Raw genomic sequence first — 19,345 nt, forward strand, 5'->3', positions numbered from 1 at the left:
AGTAATATAAAACAAATAATACAATTTCAACATACATAATGAAAACTGTAAGGTATGAATGCTGGATTTCTTTTAGTGGTTTACCTCATTCTTCCAATGTTAATGTTTCTTTTTTGTTTTTTTTAGGGGACTTGAAGCGGATATGAAAACAGCACAAAAGAAGATTTTTTTTATAATCTAATCATTCAGTAAAATATTTGAAACAAATGTGACAATTTTGTATTCACAAAGCATTATATGATTTGTCTTTTTCTAACGAATGGATTCTTTTTAATAAATTATGTGTACATTACTAGCTTGATTGAAAAAAAGGTATTAATGCTTTTTTCTTTTCTGATGATTTTGTAGTGGAAAAAAAGGAAGCGAATAATTAAGTAAAGTTATAGATGGAAAACAATTGCAATATACCTGCATAAGTTATTCAAAATTTACTTCTAATGATGGGCACCCAAATCTGCACTAAAAAACCCAATGCAGAGTTCCAAATTCCATGGTGTCCAATAATGGTAGAACAAAACATATAGTTTTTCATTATTCAAAAAATATCTGTTTAAAGAACCAAATTACATCATCTCCACTTCATTCAGTATCATTATGAATGTTATAAATAAGTATGTGTTTGTAAACAAATCTGTGCTCAAGCTTTGCACTTTAAAAGTATGTCATATTCCTAACAAGCAATATATACTGTAAGTTTAAGAACAAACTCTCACTAAGCTTGGTAGCTGAATATACTGTGGAGCAAATAACCCTCAAAGCTAACATCAGAAGCATTAAAGTATTTTATAGTATAACTAAAGGGAAATCATTTTCTGGTGAGGAGTGGTGAGCAGTAAGAACCACTGGCACGCTTTTAATACTTCCTCTCCGTATTAGGGAGAGTTGCAATTTTCCTGATCACCAATGTCTGCAGGTTTTTAAAATAAGACTAAATCAAAAATTTGATTTGAGTTGCTACTAGAGCAGGAATAGAGGGGGAATCTTCCGATAAGGTCACTTGTTCCTGTGACATCTGTAAAAAAAAAAAAGGATATTTCCTCACATTGGAAAGATATAATTTCACTTTTTGTTACGTCTACAGAAGAGGAAGTGAGGGAAACCTGATTCTTGAGTCACAGATGGCAAAAACAAAAAACAAACGGAAAGGAAACATTTCTGCTTTTATATATTTTGTGTTCTCTTACCCTGCTCCCCAATCCCAGCTCTGTGTTTATATTGGGGATCGAAAGGCTGTAACGTCCCTGCTGGTAGGGGTCAGGGGGTAGCTGAGTTAATGAGGAGGGTACTTGGACAACATGAGTGAACTTTAAAGAATCCAGATTCACACCTGTGTGATGCAGCACTGCACACATTACTATGCTTGGCAATGTTACATACATAGATGTCATTTGACCCTGATGACTCCTTTCTCCACAAGGTTTGTTGTAAAGCTCATTTATTGTTTGTCCAGTATATGTAAATATTTGAGTGTCCATGGCCTGATCATAAGTACATTTTAAACCTGGCTATGAATACAGGGATTTGATAGTCCTTAATTGAATGACCAGGTTCTCAGCCAATCCTCCTTAGGTGTAAATTTACTGTTGACTACATGTTGAATAATCTCCCATTACTGCTCATCTATATGTATTTGAAACCTCTGCTATATCAGCAGAAGTAGGGAAAACTTTAAACAAAAGATTTCAAATAACTAGATCCAAAGGTTTTTTGAGGTTCGCAAGTATCTTCGGCATGTGATTAAAAGTATGAACTCTTGCAGAACTTTTACAAATAAGTTTACCTTTACATAGCATCCTTGGGAATGAGTGTGCTGTGAAAATATAAATACTTTATGTATTTCAACAATTTATCAATATTTGTGAATATGTCAACATAAATTAAGAACTTCATTATAGTGTTTCCCTTTTTTTCTCCAGGCAGCTTCTTTTTATTTCTTATTTCTCCTACGCTCATCAGACAGATCATACTAAAATATCTGAACCAGATTACAAACTCAATCCAAAGGTGGCTTTCACTCATTTTTACTTGTTTTTATCAATATCCAGTGGTGATATCTTGTTTTTTTTTTAGGTGTTTTTAATAAATTACAAACTGGTCTGATTCTGATGCAAACAACATCAGCACTGGTCCTTGTGGATATATGAAAAAATGATTTATTTTCTGCTGAATAAAACATTACCTTCATGCTACAGTGTAGTAGACATTTACCCCATAGTTTATCCCAAACACAATGTTAAAAAGCCCTAAGTCTTCCAGGAAAAAAACAAATAAATACATTCCCCTGGTGAAAGATGTGTTCAGACAGAGAGTGGTGGTGAGATTACAGTGTGGTTACGGCTTTATCACTCCCCTAATCTGCATCTGCTGAAGATACACTTTCATCAGTGAACCTGGGTGGTCCAGCAAACCTGGAATAAATTTTGCATACCAAATGATTTTCAATCCTAGACCAGATCCATTTCAGGTTTGCTGGATCACCAACTTCACTGATGAAAGTGTATCCTGTCCAGCCTTGGAGAGCTTTAATATATCTGGCCTCAGTCGTGGAAGCCCGTAGAGAATGAATGGGGATGGCATTTAGCAGTTCAGTACCACCTACGTGGTTGGGACTGAGTGCAGAGGTGTGCGTGGCTGAGTGGGCCAGCAGTGGCTGAGCGTGGCTGAGTGGGCCAGCTGCCAGTAGCCACGTGGTTCCAGCCGCAGTTGTGTACATTGCCTAACACATTCGTCTATGGTTTAAAAAAAATACTATCTGGTAATATCTTTACCTTCACACAGCATCCTTGGGAATGAGTGTGCTATAAAAATATGAATACTTTATGTATCTTCTACCAATTCATTAATATTTATGAATATGTCCACATAAATTAAGAACTTCATTTTTGGAGCCACATGGTTTCTGCTGCAATTGTGAACATTGCTAACGCATTAGTCTATGGTTTAAAAAAATACCATCTGTGTGTGGTCATTTATCCTTCTCAGCATAATAGATGGATTGCAATTCACCAATAAACAGATTCTGCAGCAAACACAATGGCCAGTTGGGGCTGGGAGGGTTATGGCGTGTGCCAGCTCCCTCACTATAAAAAGTGACATTTCCAGCAGTCATTTGTCAGTGTACTGTAGTGTTTTAGAGAGAGTAGGGAGAGTCCTATTCTGTGCTTTAAAGTGCTTCATTGCTATATAGTGGCCCTTGTGAGTAAATTGCATGGTGGGGTTCCAGCTCTTGTGTACTTCCTCTGTATTAACACATTTTATCTGCTTAATATTCCGCATTTTTGAGTGTCAACAACAGCTGTATTTGCTTTTTAACTGTTGTGCCTCCACATTTATTTTATCCTTTTTTCTTTTATTGGTGTGTTATTTCTATTTTGTTTCACGTTTGTACAAATGTTTAGTTGTTGCTAATGCACCTGTGCTGCTGCCCTTTGCATCAAATTTCTGCAAGCGGTTTAGGTTAAAGCAGTTTGCAATTTAAATACCACACATTTAGTTTTCTTTTTGATCTAATTGATAACAAAAGTTAGGAATCTTTCTTATTACTCCCTTATTCAATAAATCATAGGTAGGTTGCCAGGGAGAGAAAGGGCTTCTGCACATGGCGTAGTAGTAGTATGACATCTTTATGTGACAGATCATACCTGCCTGATTCCTGTTATACAGCCAGAACACATGCAGAAGGTAGTGGAGTGGATTACTCAGTTTTCCATTCTTCCTCTTCCACAGAGTAGAACATTTTAAAGTAAACTTTGCAAAAGCTTTTAGATTAAGTTGTGGCTGCTTCTAACACCGACTCACTCAAAGCTTTAACTGCTTCATAATAAAAAAAAAATAATCAGCTCAAAGTAGCAGAAAATAAATGGTAACATTGCCTCCCATTGACTTCAATATATCTTGAAAAGTTTACTGGTGAACCCATCTTTTTAAAGTTTGTCCATTGCTGTTTAGCATATCACTGTCAATAGTGGTAGGTAAAACGGTGAACCAACACAACATTCACGTTCTGTTATATTAAATTGTCAAGCTCATATAGCAGTTTATTCTGTTTGCCTTATTTTTCTCTAAAACCGCCTAGTGGTCCTGCAAGTATTTTTGCCACTACAATGCTACCTGTGTTCAGCTGACAATGCTAATCACAGCTGCTGTGGGTAATGGTGACACCATCATTTGTTATAGTTGTGATCTTGTAAAAAACCTACTGATACTGCTTCTGGCTGACCCTGCCTTGCATATGCAAAAGTCATAAGGCCCATGGTCAAGTTCTAAAAAAAAGGATTTATTCTTTTTGTTTGTTTTTTGTTTTTGTTTATTGATAAATTGTTGTTTTTTCCATTATTAGTGCAGTACTGGAGTACTTTAAAAAGACAAGAGAGGGCTAATGTCACAGTCATCGAATCTGGCTGTATGTGGGGACCTTTGATCAAGATGGTTAGAAAGCCAAAGAGGACTTCTCACTACTTTCTCATTACCTAAAATATTCTTTTGCTACTTGACATACATAATAATAGTTAATGCAGGTATGCAATTGCAAATGCAATTGTCCCATCTGCTATTTTTTTTTTTGCTAATAACTTGGTGCAAGCTCCACTCCACCTCTTCTACTCGCCATGGATGTCATTTGTAAGCCTGACAAGTCACTGCGTTGTATGAAAACTAGAATGTCAGCTTTAAGTGTTTTACAACAGAATAACTTAGAATGCTAACCATCAATGATCTATACATTATGCATAGGATATGCTGTTTTTGGCATTTTGATATACTTGATTTTGATTTTGTAGGATTTTTTTTAATAAAGAATTACAAATACATTTATTTTAAATTGCCTGGAAAATTCTTTTTTGGGTTATTGGTTCACAGTCACTGTGTTGCTCTTCGTTCTCCAGATTCTGCGCTCAGGTCTAAGTGCCCAATAATATCTGGTACCAAGCTTTGAAATTGGCTTATCTGCATTTAAAAAGTTTAAAGTTCGTTAAATGGGGCAAAATAATAATTATTTAATAATACATTTATTGCATTATTATTGCAGTTTTTATTCTTTGGACATAAAAAGCAGAAAATGTTCTTTTTTCTAAGTTCTAATGTTAAATTTCTGAATATGTATATATTTTATAGGTTTATAAGTCAGATGCAGAATCAAAACTGCAGACGCACTACTTTCTCTTCCAACAAAATATTTCTCACCTTAAAGGACTACAGATTTTGTCGCCATGTCCGTTTAATTACCCAATGAAGGCAAATTATTATTAAATGTCATTAATGAAAATTATGTTTTTAAAATACACAGAATACCTTTTTGATTTGTTGCTTAAATGTCAAGTGTTGCTAAATCATTATTTCCTCCCTGTGGAAACTTTTTCACCAATAATGGAAAGGTTAAGCTACAAGATGATTCCTCTTCTGTATATCTATTTATGTTGATCATATTTTGTAATATTGTTTTTTTTTAAAGCTGAATGCTAGGCAGAGGTAAAAATACACAAATAAATGCAGCCTTATAATTATGAAATGCATCAATAAATTTATTTTTTATATTGTAAATATGGTATAGTAATACATTACATATTTGATGCAGTCTGTCGATAACATTAACACTGAAGTTTTTGTTTTTCCTCTCCATACCATAGTTTCTTACCTGTTGATCTGATCAGTAGATCCATTAAACAGACACTCCTAAACAGACCAAACTTTCCAGCAAGTGTGTTGAGGGAACAGCTCATACAACACTGGAACACTTGCAAAAGGCAGCTTTTATTTAGGAAAAGTAAAACTGATCTGTTAATGCTAGTGACAGATTACATCAGTTTTTTCATATATATATTTTTAGTTAAATTTGATCAAAAGTAGTAGCCTACAGGATAGGGAGAGCAGAAGAAGCAGTACAAAAAGCAGCTATATGTGCTGACAAGAAGCATTGTGACAGGAACAGATAGTAGAACAGGGAGGTGAGCTCATTACTGTGCTGCTCCTCCTTTGATTGTCCAGTCACAGGCGATGGGTGGTGGGAAGTGGATTCAACATTACACAGTGTTTTCGTGGAGTGGCCAGTGGGAATAATGTCATCCTTACAAATACCCAAAAAGATCATTGGTGTCAGTTAAACACACTTGAGAGGCACGAACTGCTCATTGATCCATCAACCCCTAGCAACCTTTGGAGGAAACCTAGCTTTTCACAGAACCCTGATTGAGAAACACTGGCTTAGACTAAAACTGATTTCAAATGCTGCAAATGCAGCCTCAGAAATCAATCTAGATTCCTCATTTATTTAAATTGAATTTATCTTTAAAATCTAAACTATAAATTCAACTGGTTGCTATGAACAATCTCTTCATAACAGCAAAAATAGGAGCTTTTGTTTTCCTAAAATTTTTTGCAAAATCCTGAGATTTCTGCAAAATGTTTGGGCAACATTTACCTGAAGCCAATGGAGACGGCATATTATAGGGGATGATTTTGAGAGTGCAACAGGCTTTAAGGATTCAGAGAAATATTGCAGCTCTTCTTATCGTAAAAAAACTCAAAGTAGAACTATACTTTAAAAAAATAACAAGAAGCAAGCAGGCAGTGTCTTTATGGCAGAAGAGACAGGCAATGTCCCTTTTGCAATAAAACAAACACACCTGCCTGTAGGAAATCTTTTCTGTAAATATGTGCAGCTCAGTGCACAATCCATGCAAACCCATCTGCCAGGAATGAACTCCGATCTGGCCAATTAGGTTAGCTGAATATACGCAACCTGGAAAAGGACCGGACGAGGTACCTACAGCCCTGAAACAAAACGAGGAGACGTTACCGTAGTGTACTTAGGAAACTGAGCAGGCAAGCATCAAAAAGCAATTTTTTATTTTTGAAGTTTAGTGCTACTTTAAGCAAATTACTAAAATGTGTCACATCCCTGGCAATTTTTTACATATAAACTCCTAAGTGCCTTTTATCTATAACTTTTTTTTTTCCTATCCTTGCTCCTAATATAATGCTTCAATAGTATATTCTATGCAACTAACATTATCAAACTGAATTAAAAAAAAATCCTACAACATTCATCTGGTTGAATAATAAGCCTTAAGTTAATGTCTGTGCTTTCAACTTGATTGGCTGAACTCAACTAAATATCTGTCAGGCAACAATTGATTAATGATTGTTTTCAATGGATTGCTCCTGATAGATTGAATTTTCAATTGAATGGGGTTCATCTGGAGCTACATTATCCATAAGGCAAACTTGGTAGAAGCCTAGGGCCCAGTAGATATCCAGGGGCCCCTTAAAACTCTTGCAGGGAAATAGCACAATTAGAGACGTGTATTTCACAGGAGAGGATAGACTTGTATGGGAGATAGGGGGGCTTCAATTGCAATACTTATCAGTGACAAATAAAATGATAGGAGGGAGCAATGCACTAATATAGATATTACTAATGGGGAGATTTCTTCTGTGCCTATTGCAATCCTATCAATGCCAGCTCAAAGGATATATGACCAAAGCATTAGTATAGAGCAGTGTTTCTCAAGCAGGGTTCCAAGGAAGCTTAGCGTTCCTCCAAAGGTTGCCACGGGTTCTTTGACTAATGAGGTCGGTTACCCCAGACACCAATAATCTATTGCGGTAGCTGTAAGAGGGGGAATTTATTCCATCCATTCCAACAGGCTAACATACCATAAATTGGGCATATCATAAATATTGGCAGGGGTTCTCTGAGACTTAAAAGTTATTTTGAGTGTTAACAATGTTGAGTAAGGCTGGTATAGGCAATGCACATATGGGGACTTCTTTGGTCCATATTGCAATCCTTATCAATGCCAACTGCAGGGATGAGGGGCCAAAGCTGCCACCTTGCCTAGGGCCCAATTCTGCCCACCTCTGAAATCCATCATTTGACACTTTGATGACTGGTCTATTATCGGATTCATATATCGGATTGGTGTATGACCACCTTTATACTATCGGGTCAGGCATTCCACCACTTGACAAAAACATGACAAAACCTTGATATGACTTGGGGAAGAGTGTGAAGCAGATAAAAAGAAGCTGCCTATAGCAGTAACAAAGGGAGATTGTCCCTTTGCTACAAATCCTTAATTACAAAAAAGAAGAAGGCGCAGAGAAGGAATGGAAAGGGGGGCTTCAATGTTCTGCAGGAGCACACTGAGGGTCTCCAGGAGCTGAGGGTCCCTTTGATCAAGAAAATCCAATTATTTGTGTATATACATTTCCCACATAGTGATTACTTCATTAATTGTCCCGCCTTTATCACCTCCCTTTCCACCCCCTGTAATAATCACTTCTTTTATCCACACCAACAAACACTCCGTAGGAGCTTTTGTAGATTCAAAGGATTTGCTTTCGCTTGTGAAAGAGCTGCTGTGCTTTGATGATTGGGCAGCTGGGAACTTCAAAGGGACACAGGCGGCCTGTGACTGGCTGGCGGCCCAGCAAAGTCCTTATCACATTCTTGGAGGGGCTCCCGCTGCAGTCAGTCAAGGAGGGGAGCCAGCCGGCGGGAGGGAGGGACGGGTACAACCTGCACACTGCCCCCTGACAAACAAACAAACTGGCACACGGGACTCTGTGGGTGGGAGGAAGGAAGGGGGCTCCTCCATGAGTGGAAAGCACTGCGCTGCCCACCCTTATCCAGGCTTTGCCCAGCTGCCGGAACAGGACCATGGCTGCCGTGGCTGTGCTGAGGAACGACTCTCTGCAGGCATTCCTACAGGTCAGTGCCACTTCTCTGCAAGTTCAGGGGGTGGGCGAATATTGCTATGTAACTTTCTCATGGGACGAGCAGAAGGGTGAGGGTGGCAGTGCCAATGATAGGTGAGGGGTGCGCATTGCTGCAAGTAAGGAGAAAGTCAGGGAGAAGCAACACCTGTGTGCAGTCTGTAACAATTGCAAGATATATAAAGAATATTCACCAACAATCCCATGCACAGCAAAAAAATTGCAATGGATCAGGTAGAGCAGGAGTCCCAGGATGTGCACCAACAGTCACCTGTACCCAAAGCAATCAAAGTGCTCTAGATCAGGGAGAAGAGGAGATCTATGATGTATTAAGCACAATTATAGCAATAAAAGATACGAGAGAACAGAAACTCCAGGATCTTCAGCAATAATCACAGTTACAGCAATACAAGTACTATGGATCAGGCAGAAGAGAAACTCTGGGATGTAAATAAAAAGTCACAAGTACTCAGAACTAGAGAGCAAAAAGTGTTTTGGATTGGAAGGAAGAGAGACACAATTATATACAATTCAAGCACTCAGAAAAATCAAAGCACTAAGGATCAGGTAGAAGGTTATCTTTAAGATGTACACCAATTATCAAAGTACTATGCATCAGGAAGAATAGAAACTCTTGAGCAATAAAAGTAATATGGATCAGGTAGAAAAAAGCCTGTACAATAATAGGATCAGGTACTCTGAGCAATAACAACATTACAGAACAGGTGGAAGGAATAGTGGAGAGTTGACACTAATAACTGTGCGTGTATACATCAAGACCGATACTTTAGATCAGGTAGAAGTGAAACACAAGTGTAAAAGACAGGAAGCTACAGGATGTGTGCCCATAATTACTGACTAATAAAAGTGTTGTAGATCTGGTAGAATAGAAGCCCTAGAATCTGCATGAATAGTCACATGTACTACTCAAAGGTTTGGGAGCAATAAAAGTTCTTACGTTTAAATAGGTAGAAAAAGAAATTCAAGTGCTGTAAATCAGGTAAAGAGTAGCTTTGTATGTGTGACATAAATCACAGGTACTCAGAACTAAGAAGCAAAAGCACACAGGTGCTTAAAAGGAATAAAAGTAAATTAATAGATCCAAGAAGTGCACCAGTGTTCCCAATTTATCATATCTGGCAGGTAATAAAGGTACTATGAGAGAGGTAGAATAATGACTCCTAAAATATGACCAATAATTGCAGGTACTCATTGCTGATGGTTTTAATAAAACTACGATAGGACAACTAGTAGAATAACTCCAGATAATGGACAAATAGTAATAGTAATAGCACCCATACCTGGAATTAAAAAAAACTTTTCGGGACATATAGAAGAATACATTGTGCTTAGAGCTGGGGCAATACAAGTACTGTGAAGCTCCAGAAGCAATAGTCACAGTTACTCAAACATGGAGAGCAATATAAATGCAGTGTAACAAGTGGAATAATAACTCTTGGCTGTACACATAGAATTAGGACCTGTAAAATAATTGTTGAACAAGTATTTTAGTAATTCCAGCTTGTGCATCAAAAAATACACAACAAAATTACATAGTGAGCAGTAAAAGGACAATAACCCCAGGATCCTCACCATTGATCCCAGGTGACAGTTATTGAGATAAACAAATGTCATAGAACAAATATGACAGTAAGTTCATGATTTGTAACAGTAATCACAAGTAGTTTTAGTAAAGTCTGTGTATGTCTTTGGAAAGGGATTATTTCTACTTTAGAATTAACATTACATTAGCCTTTTTTATAATTCTAATTCTGTGTAGTTAAAATCCCAGTTACTAACCACTTCAAGAGAGGGAGAAGCATGTAAAGTTACTGCTGTCTATTACAGGAAGTGCCATGGTGAAATGGAAATATGTTTGACCAGGTACAATTGTAAAAGTAGTATTACCACTTCAAGATCCTTGCAAGAAGTGTTCTTAGCTGGGGAGGGATGTGGTAGGGTGACACAGGTTGTGTTCAACTTCTAAATGTACTCCAGGCGTAACAAGAGATGAGGACATAATAAAACGGCATTCTGACAAAATGGTTCTAAATATAATTATCATACTTTAAATATTCTTTATTTACATATTATTTAGTTTTTATTTAATTTTTGTATCCTAAATACGTTCGGATAACTCTTAAAGCGATTCATTTTTTATATAGGATTTTATTGTTAGGCTTTAATGCTTAGAATTGTCATCTGTTTAATGGCCTTATTTGTTTGTTTGTGTTTAGGAACTTAGTTCTGAAATGTAAGATGTTGCTTTGATCATAGTACTTAAAATATATATATTTATAATATATATTTAATTTTTTTCATGTGTATTTATGTTTTATTACATTTTACAATAGGTACAAAGTTGTAAATTGCCTGCAATCACATTTAGTAATGAATGTAAATGGCAACTTCTAATTGATCTTTTTAAAGTTCTTTTTAATCTTTATTGTGAATTTTTGCATTTGTTAATATACTAAGAGAATTGTAAGATGCTTGTAGTCAAGACACTGTTTTAAAACAATTATATATGTTTTACATGTCTATAAGACAGCTTTTTGAAGGGTATTTAGGATATCCCCTAAACTTTATCTGAAAACAGTGTTGCTGAGCTGGCAATAAAACGAATATCACATCATCAGCACTACAGTGCTGATCTTGTTTGCTGGGATTCTAATCGTTGGCATATTGTTTGTTCTGAATGTGGATTTTAAGTTTTTCGGACTTTTAAAACTTTAAACAATATATTCCGTACATATGACAGTTTGGGGATCACAAACTTTCTTATTTTTGCTCTAGTTAATTATTTTGTGTATAATTCAGAAGACAAATTATTTTTCAGTTTTATACAGAACTGTAACTATTTTGATCAAGAACTGATCTCTGATATCTTTGATTACAGGACAGAACACCCAGCGCCTCCCCTGATGTAGGTAAACATTCCCCTTTGGCACTTCTGGCAGCTACATGTAGTCGTATTGGTCAGCCTACTGGCGGTCATGAGTTTCTCCAGGTTCCTTACGATCCGGTTATTGCATCTCCATCCAGGATTTTCCATCCATGGACTAATGACATCTCTACACATTCCCCAAGTGGAATTCCCCCACACAACAGTATTGGACTTACCAGCCCAAAAAATCAGCTCTCCTCTCACATCCAGACTTCATTTGTAACTCACGAGCTGCCCCTGACTCCCCCCGCTGACCCCACGTACCCATATGACTTTTCACCAGTGAAGATGTTACCGTCTCCCATGACGGCTTTTCAGTCTTCTAACTGTCAGTCAGCCTATGTACCTACTGTTCCGTATGCTTCTGCTGCCCCCATTGCTTCAGCGATTCATGGCTTTGTTCCGAGTCACTCCAACTTGCTACACCAGCAGCCAAGACAACTGTCCCCTAATCCAGCAGAAGACATTCCTTGGTGGAGTATTCAGCAGTCCACCCCAGTCCCTCATCCATCCCCAATTCCTCATGCTCATCACCGCTTTCCTCTCCAGAGAAGTATAGTGCTTGGACACACAGACTTTGCACAGTACCAGACTCAAATTGCAGCTCTTCTGCAAACCAAATCTCCCTTGGCCACAGCCAGGAGATGCAGACGGTGCAGATGTCCAAACTGTCAATCTTCCAGTGGACCCGATGAGCCTGGGAAGAAAAAACAGCACATCTGCCACATTCCTGGCTGTGGGAAAGTTTATGGCAAAACCTCACACCTAAAGGCTCATTTAAGGTGGCATTCTGGGGAAAGACCTTTTATCTGTAATTGGTTGTTCTGTGGCAAAAGTTTCACCAGATCCGATGAGTTACAAAGGCACTTACGGACTCACACTGGTGAGAAACGCTTTGTCTGCTCTGAGTGTGGAAAAAGGTTTATGCGAAGTGACCACTTGGCCAAACACGTGAAAACACATCAGAACAAGAAGATAAAAGGGATTGAAAGGACAGTGAAACAAGAACACAACAGAGAGCACTAACTAAAACCTTGATGGCTTTTACTATAGTGCAATGTATACTTGAATATGTTCTTGAAACACTGAACAAACTTTTATATATATAAATATTAAAGCACAATCCATGACAAACACAGATAACAAAGGATTCTTCAATTTTGCTTTCTACATTTGGATATTTACAGTGGTCCTGTGGATTTGTATGTTTCTGTTATTCTGTATACAAACATAAATGTAACAGGACTGACGTGTGAAATGTGACTCCGAAGCATATCCTCAAACCTATGGTACTTCCAGCAGACTCTTTTATATATATTTGTTGAACTTTTCAATTTTTTTCTCCCTTCCATTCCAGCATGCAATATTGATTCTGTAAATGGGATATAAAACACTTTCAATAAACAATGACGTTTTTTCTCTGTGGATTTAAGCCAAATTGGCTTTTTCTGAATTTTAGTTTACCGATGACATGTCTAAATATATAAAGTAGTCTTTTTTTATTGCTTTCTTAAACCTGCCTTTCACTTATCCACATTTTGGATTCCATTATGTTTTAGCTTTGCAATATCTAAGTTTTTGATTACCTATATATCTTCACAAATACTCTGCAGGTGTCAAAGTGATTTACCTATGCTCCTAACTGATGATACGTCATTTTTTGTAGCCCAGTCTAACTTTAGATACCTATTTAGTTTCATAGAAAATTCTATTTTTTGTGCAGCTTGATGGTTTTACGTTTTGCACTGTGATGTTGCAGTACTGGTATCCAAAGATCAAAGTCCTTTTGGGGCACCTGTACTTGTACACTGTATTACAGGTTCTTTTCATTATTATTATTATTATCATTATTAATAATAACAGGATATATATAGTGCCAACATATTATGCAGCGCAGTACATTAAATAGGTGTTGCAAATGACAGATACAGACAGTGCCACGGGAAAAGGAGAGGACCCTGCCCCAAAGAGCTTACAATCCAAAAGGTGGGGTTAGTGTCACACAAAAAGAGGGGAGATATGGAATGGTGGGAAGTAGTGAGGGTTTTAACAGACGGAAGAAGACGAGTAGGCAAGTTTGAACAGATGGGTTTTGAGTGCTCTTTTAAATGAGCAGATTTTCATGTTTGTCCTACAGTTCCAAAACACACTAGGAACTAATAGGTATCTATGAAAAATTGACTCAGAAAAATGTGTATAATGGCATTAGATTTAAGGTGTGGATCCTGACATAGATCAATGTTTCTGTATATAATACTGTGTAAAAAAAGACATTTTTGTAATTATTTTAAGCTAATTAGGAGACAAATAAATGACAAATAACAGACTCTGCAGGGTCAGAGTAAAAGCAATTCCCTTTTAAATTAGGAAAATGCATATTTTGTTATTATTGCAGCTTGTTGTCCATCTGTTAAAGGCTTGTAATGTTGTAAGACAGGCCACAGAAATAATAGACTGAAATAGGTTGTTGATACTCATATGAGTATGAAGTGACCTATTAGCGTCTTGAAGTCCGGTGTGGCTTTGTAGCTATATATAGTTAATATAAGTTTTTTTGCATGGACACATCATTCCATGTGTCTGTAATCCTCACATGGCAGCAGGAAAAATGTGAACATATCCATTTGGATGTAATACAGATTTTAGGAATATATATGTAAAGAAACAAGACACATTACATTTATGACAATATTTGTCTATCCTAGGTCCTTAAATCACTTTCACTCCTATTAAAAAGTAATAGAGAAGTGCTAGAAAGGAATAAGCTGATAGTGCAGAGGAAAAAAAAATAAACTTTGTCCTTCCTGCTATTCAGTGCTGTGATTCTGGTCATTATGAATAAAAAAGGTCATATTTCTTGCTTTTTTAGAAACTTTAAGTGTATGTCCAGTTTTTAGCTAGTTCTTGGATGGAGTGGAGAAAAATACAAACTTCTCACTAGATTCCTTTTACATAGGGCCAAAAAAGTGTACTGCGGAAGTATGTTTCAATGTCCAGTAATAAGTTGTATGCACTAACACGCTGCAGCCCTATTCATTTTGTATTGCAATGCACTAACATACATAACTTCATGTAGCCATTGTGATGAGATATGCTGTTACTTACCTACTGGTAAGTGACATTTCAAGTAAACAAATTCTCTAAAACAGTCCCACATTTAGATAAAATCCAAAGGTGGTTCTAATCTTGCGCAATGTATCCCAAATACATATGGATATACACTTTTACTGCTCACTTATACACAGTAAAAAGAGGTGAAGAATACAAAAATGTTGATTTATTCTGTGCAAAATGAAACAGGGCTCATGCATGAATGTTTATTAAAATGTCATAATAGACAGCCACCCCTATACACAGCTTCTTCAGGAGACAATGTTGTAAAAATTTCAGGGAGATTACCAGTTATTTCTTATCATGTTTTTAGAACAGGAAGTAAGGTAAAAACTCTCCCAGCAGGGTACATAGACAGCAATATACAAATGATTTAACTTTTTTTTTCTTTCTGTTCACAAAACAGTATTTGTTTATGAATACTAACTACAGAACAAAGTTTTACCCTCTTTGAAACACATGATTTCCTACACAACACTTTATTTAATAAACTACTTATACAGCATTCTGAAGCATACAGTAAACTACAATCAGAAATCACCTTTATTCATGTGGACATTCTGATTTGCTGCTGTGAGTTATAACTTGACCAATGATCTCTGTAATAAAGTACCAAAAGAAGGGGGTATTTGGACAAAAATTGGCTTACAATGCGCAGAACCCAGCATGTTTCAACAAAAGTGTCACAATCTGGATGTCTGTTTCAGTGCCATACTATATTGTTTTTAAAGCAAACCAGTCAGCTTTTAAAAAAAAAAATCCTGTTTCAGAGTTTATAGTGTTTATACTCACCTCCCAAGTCACCTACTTTAACTCTGTATAAATCCTGCAGTGTCTTTGACATTCCACACTTTTATGGCTGCAGATGCTTGTGTCTCTGCCATGTACTGGTGTTCCATTGTTTCATCACTGCTAAGTCCTATAGTGGCATTGGAATTGTAAGATGTATCACTCCCAAAAGTGATACATACAGTAGGGTCTGATGGTGATTGATAATTTAGAAGCGTTCAGAGCTGAACACTTCAGAGTTTGGTTTAACTCCCTCAGTTCTTTATACTAAATTGGTTTGCACTGCCCCCAGACTCACAGAGAATGAGTGTTGGGTCTGTGAAGATGAGTGCCACAACATTGTTATGTTGGCTTTACTGCTGCAAGAATCACTTTTAAAAAATGTCAGAGTTTGCTGAGATTAGGCTCCTGGATCTCCACTGAGCCCTCGGCCTAAAAATATTCAGTTGGCTTTACTGCTGCCCACATGACTTCTACAAAATATTTTGGTACTTGCTGAGAGCAGCTATTGGTTCTTTACTGGGCCCTTTGTGTAGGCCAACTTGTGGGTCATCTGATCCTGGGCTGCAGTGCTGAAATGAAGGTGGAGAGGAGGAGGTAATGCCCACCAAAATGTAAGTATAAAAGGAACATTCAGAATGATTTATTTTAAACCTCACAGGGTCCCTATAAAGAAGTCCAAGTGTGTTATTAGCATAGCAAATAAATAAATAAATTAGTTGATGTAATTTACACTAAATACAATTAAATAAAACTATTACTAATATAAAGTTGGAGGATGCCTTTGCTGACATGCTCTGGCCACTGCAGATATTAATAAAGTCTATACTGATAAGTAGGAACAAGGATGCAGCAAGTAAAGTCATATTAAAATCATAACTGATGTGCAATACTTTTTATGGGTCGCTGACTCTGAAAAATTAATATCAATGGATCAATGTAACAGCCAGACAATTGGCATTCTAAAAGGAATTGTCAGCAGTAGCAGCCCTCATATTCAATATTTCCTTTTAAGCAGTATATATATATATACATTACAGAAAATATAGGAAAGAATATAGTGCATACATTTAGGATCCCCACAGTGTATAGGTGGCACAAAATGAATATGTAGTCTGTGTTGGAAAATCGATCACTGCCATTAAAAACACATTGACCTGGAAGATTCTCCAGATTAGTTATATAAATAGGTCTCTTAGTAAATCAATCCTATTGGGTATTGCCTAACTCTAAAGGGAAATTAAAAAGGTGCTGCCAGTGTCAGCCAATCAGATTCTATCTGGCATTTTTTACAGCAGGTTGATAACACTAGTGGCTGCAAGAGCCAACACTTTAGCTTTTTTTCCCATGTTTAGAATAGTCCTATGAGCATCATTTTGATAACAGATCTTATCAAACTAAAGTTGCCTTTGGGTGGTTGCTCTGAGTTGCAGCAAATGATGAACACTGTTTATCAAGCTTTTTAACATGGGGGAAACCTTGAAAAAACTTTCAGGTCTTAAACTGCATACACACGTGCAATTATTGTCATTGGAAAGGATCTTTCACGATCCTTTCCAACTACTAAGGACTGCACGATGCATCAAGGAGTGCTGTACATACAGCACGGTTCTGCTCTATGGAGAGGGGAGGGGGAGAGCAACGGACCAGCACCCCACTGCGTGCTCTCATCCTTGCCTTCCATTAGGATCGTTCGTTGTCCATCGTCTGTGGATCCGCCAGGAGGGTCGTTCAGACGATGGACAACGGGCGCATTACCCACGCCAGATTCTCGTCCGATACCGGCCCTGAGCCGATTATCAGGCGAGAACCATTGGACTTGTGTACGTAGCTTTGGGTAACCTCATTCTATAATTACTATATCCACAGCTTACAGTACATTAGCATGGTGGTCAGTGGGAAGAATATTACCCTTACACATAGCCAAAAAGATAATTGGTGTCAGTAGTAACTGACCTGAGAGTTAGAAATTGCCCATTGCTCAAGATACCCCTGGCAACCTCTGGAGGAACCTTGGTTGAAATAAAAACTGCATTACAGTGTGCAGTTAATCAATCTCTTAACTTTAATTGGGTTATCAATGCACCTTTACACAGGAAAAGTAGTGTCTGCACTAAACTTCTGAACACAATGCATGAAGCACATGTACATATACTGTATATGTGTGTTATGTGGCAATTAGGAATAAAAGAGCAGCATGGCATATATTGTATACATTGCATGACCATGCATTACTGTATTAGCTGTGGTATAAACAAGCCCTTGTTTTACGCCTATAAAATTAAATCTTTATGCTTTAAATTATACAATGTTTAGCACACATCTTTTACATTTACACACTTATTAACTGCACATTTTCACAAATTATGCGCTTGGTATCTAAAGCATGTACAAATAACTTGCTAGTTTATAAATGTAGATATGCCATAAGCAGATAACCCTTTTTGCCAGGGGCTGATCTCAGTAACCATGCGTATAAAAATGTATCCATGCCTTTTTTAATGGCACACTGAGCTGCAATTCGTCATAACATGAACATTACAAGGACACATAGGTGAGAACAGACGATTAGGGTTACCATTACCAAATCAGTTTCCAAGCTCTTATGCTGCTAGACTAAATCTATGCATACACTATGAAAAATGTTGATCTAATAGACAAAATATCGAATTGAGCATATTTAAGATTGTATCTGTGATCATATTTAATTAGAATGTTGATTGAAAAATTATTGGGGAAGAATTTTATGGTTAATCGTCTTAAATCACAGAAACATAGAGCCATCTTTGTTCAGGCATCATCCAATGTCAGGATCTACTTCCTAGCTTCTTGGTTTACAAATGACAATCCTAAAAATCCTTGTGCCTTTGTAGTACTTGGCTATCTTCAGAAATGGCTTGGACACGTTAGCCCCACGCTGTAGCCTTTTGCCATGTATCTTTATACAAGGAAAAATGCTGCAATCTGATCTTTGCAGAAGAAGATATGCTACCTTCTGCCTGCAGCACATTGGGGATGTTATCTCAAACTGAAGATATGTACACACATCAGACTGTTCATTTTAGACACAAATCTGACGTGTATAGCAATTCCCCAATGCTGTTGATAGAACAATAGATTAGGAATACCTTTATTGAGACAAGTAGTAAAGACACTCCAAACCTGCTCTCTAAAAGTTTTATACCCAAACACAAGCTTAGTCCACTGATGCCTGGTGCCGTAGTGAAGGTTGTTTTCACCAAAGGTGGTAACCCAAGAACTTTAAGAAGGAATGGTTTCCTGTGTGCCCAGCCTGGGAATTATAATGAGATGGTGAGTTCTAGGGACAGGGAAAAGGCAGGCTTTTTTAGAGCACTGAGTCTTTTTCATTAAACAATAAACTTTATTTCAATCGAAACTATTCTAAATCTAGACAGAGAGGACCTATGCTAATCCTAGTGCTAACATAGGAAAACTAAGCTAGGTAACATGTAAGCGTATGGTACAAGCAGTTTTGGTCCTGTTCAGACAGCAATAGTTTCATTTCCCACCCGACGTGTTTCGCCTAATAAGGCTTCCTCAGGGGTTTGTTGGGGAGAACTTTTGAGTTGTGGGTAATAGGAGAGGTCAGATATCAAATATTTATAACAGTATAATGGTCTTAGAGTAATCAGATTGATGCTAATAAGGCTTACTTGATAGTATTGCTGAAATCTTTTCTGTGGAGGCCAGTTGTCCTCATACTACTTGTGAAATGGTTCAGTTATAAAAGCCGTAGTGCTTAGGAGAAGCAACTAGGGATGA

General features: G+C 37.2%; 2 protein-coding genes across 3 annotated transcripts in view; both read left to right on the forward strand.

The window, feature by feature from the left end:
* Window positions 1-1,897, forward strand: part of MYO3B (myosin IIIB) — a 152,803-nt gene extending 150,906 nt beyond the window's left edge. For both annotated transcript variants that reach the window (XR_011921729.1, XM_072418312.1), the window contains one exon: window positions 127-1,897. The gene's annotated coding sequence lies outside the window, so the exon portion shown is untranslated. The remainder of the gene's footprint in view (window positions 1-126) is intronic.
* A 6,657-nt stretch (window positions 1,898-8,554) lies between these two features.
* Window positions 8,555-14,600, forward strand: SP5 (Sp5 transcription factor). Its single transcript, XM_072416811.1, has 2 exons — window positions 8,555-8,710; window positions 11,615-14,600. Exons 1-2 carry the CDS (start codon window positions 8,660-8,662, stop codon window positions 12,686-12,688), a joined length of 1,125 nt encoding a protein of 374 aa, XP_072272912.1. The 5' UTR covers window positions 8,555-8,659; the 3' UTR covers window positions 12,689-14,600.
* Window positions 14,601-19,345: the final 4,745 nt, after the last annotated feature.

Source organism: Pyxicephalus adspersus, chromosome 7, assembly GCF_032062135.1.
Source record: "Pyxicephalus adspersus chromosome 7, UCB_Pads_2.0, whole genome shotgun sequence".
NCBI lineage: Eukaryota > Metazoa > Chordata > Amphibia > Anura > Pyxicephalidae > Pyxicephalus > Pyxicephalus adspersus.

Coding starts and splice junctions, on each gene's coding strand:
- SP5 (XM_072416811.1), top strand. CDS start 8,660: ATGGCTGCCGTGGCTGTGCTGAGGAACGACTCTCTGCAGGCATTCCTA. Junction 8,711..11,614: donor CTCTGCAGGCATTCCTACAG/GTCAGTGCCACT, acceptor CTTTGATTACAG/GACAGAACACCCAGCGCCTC.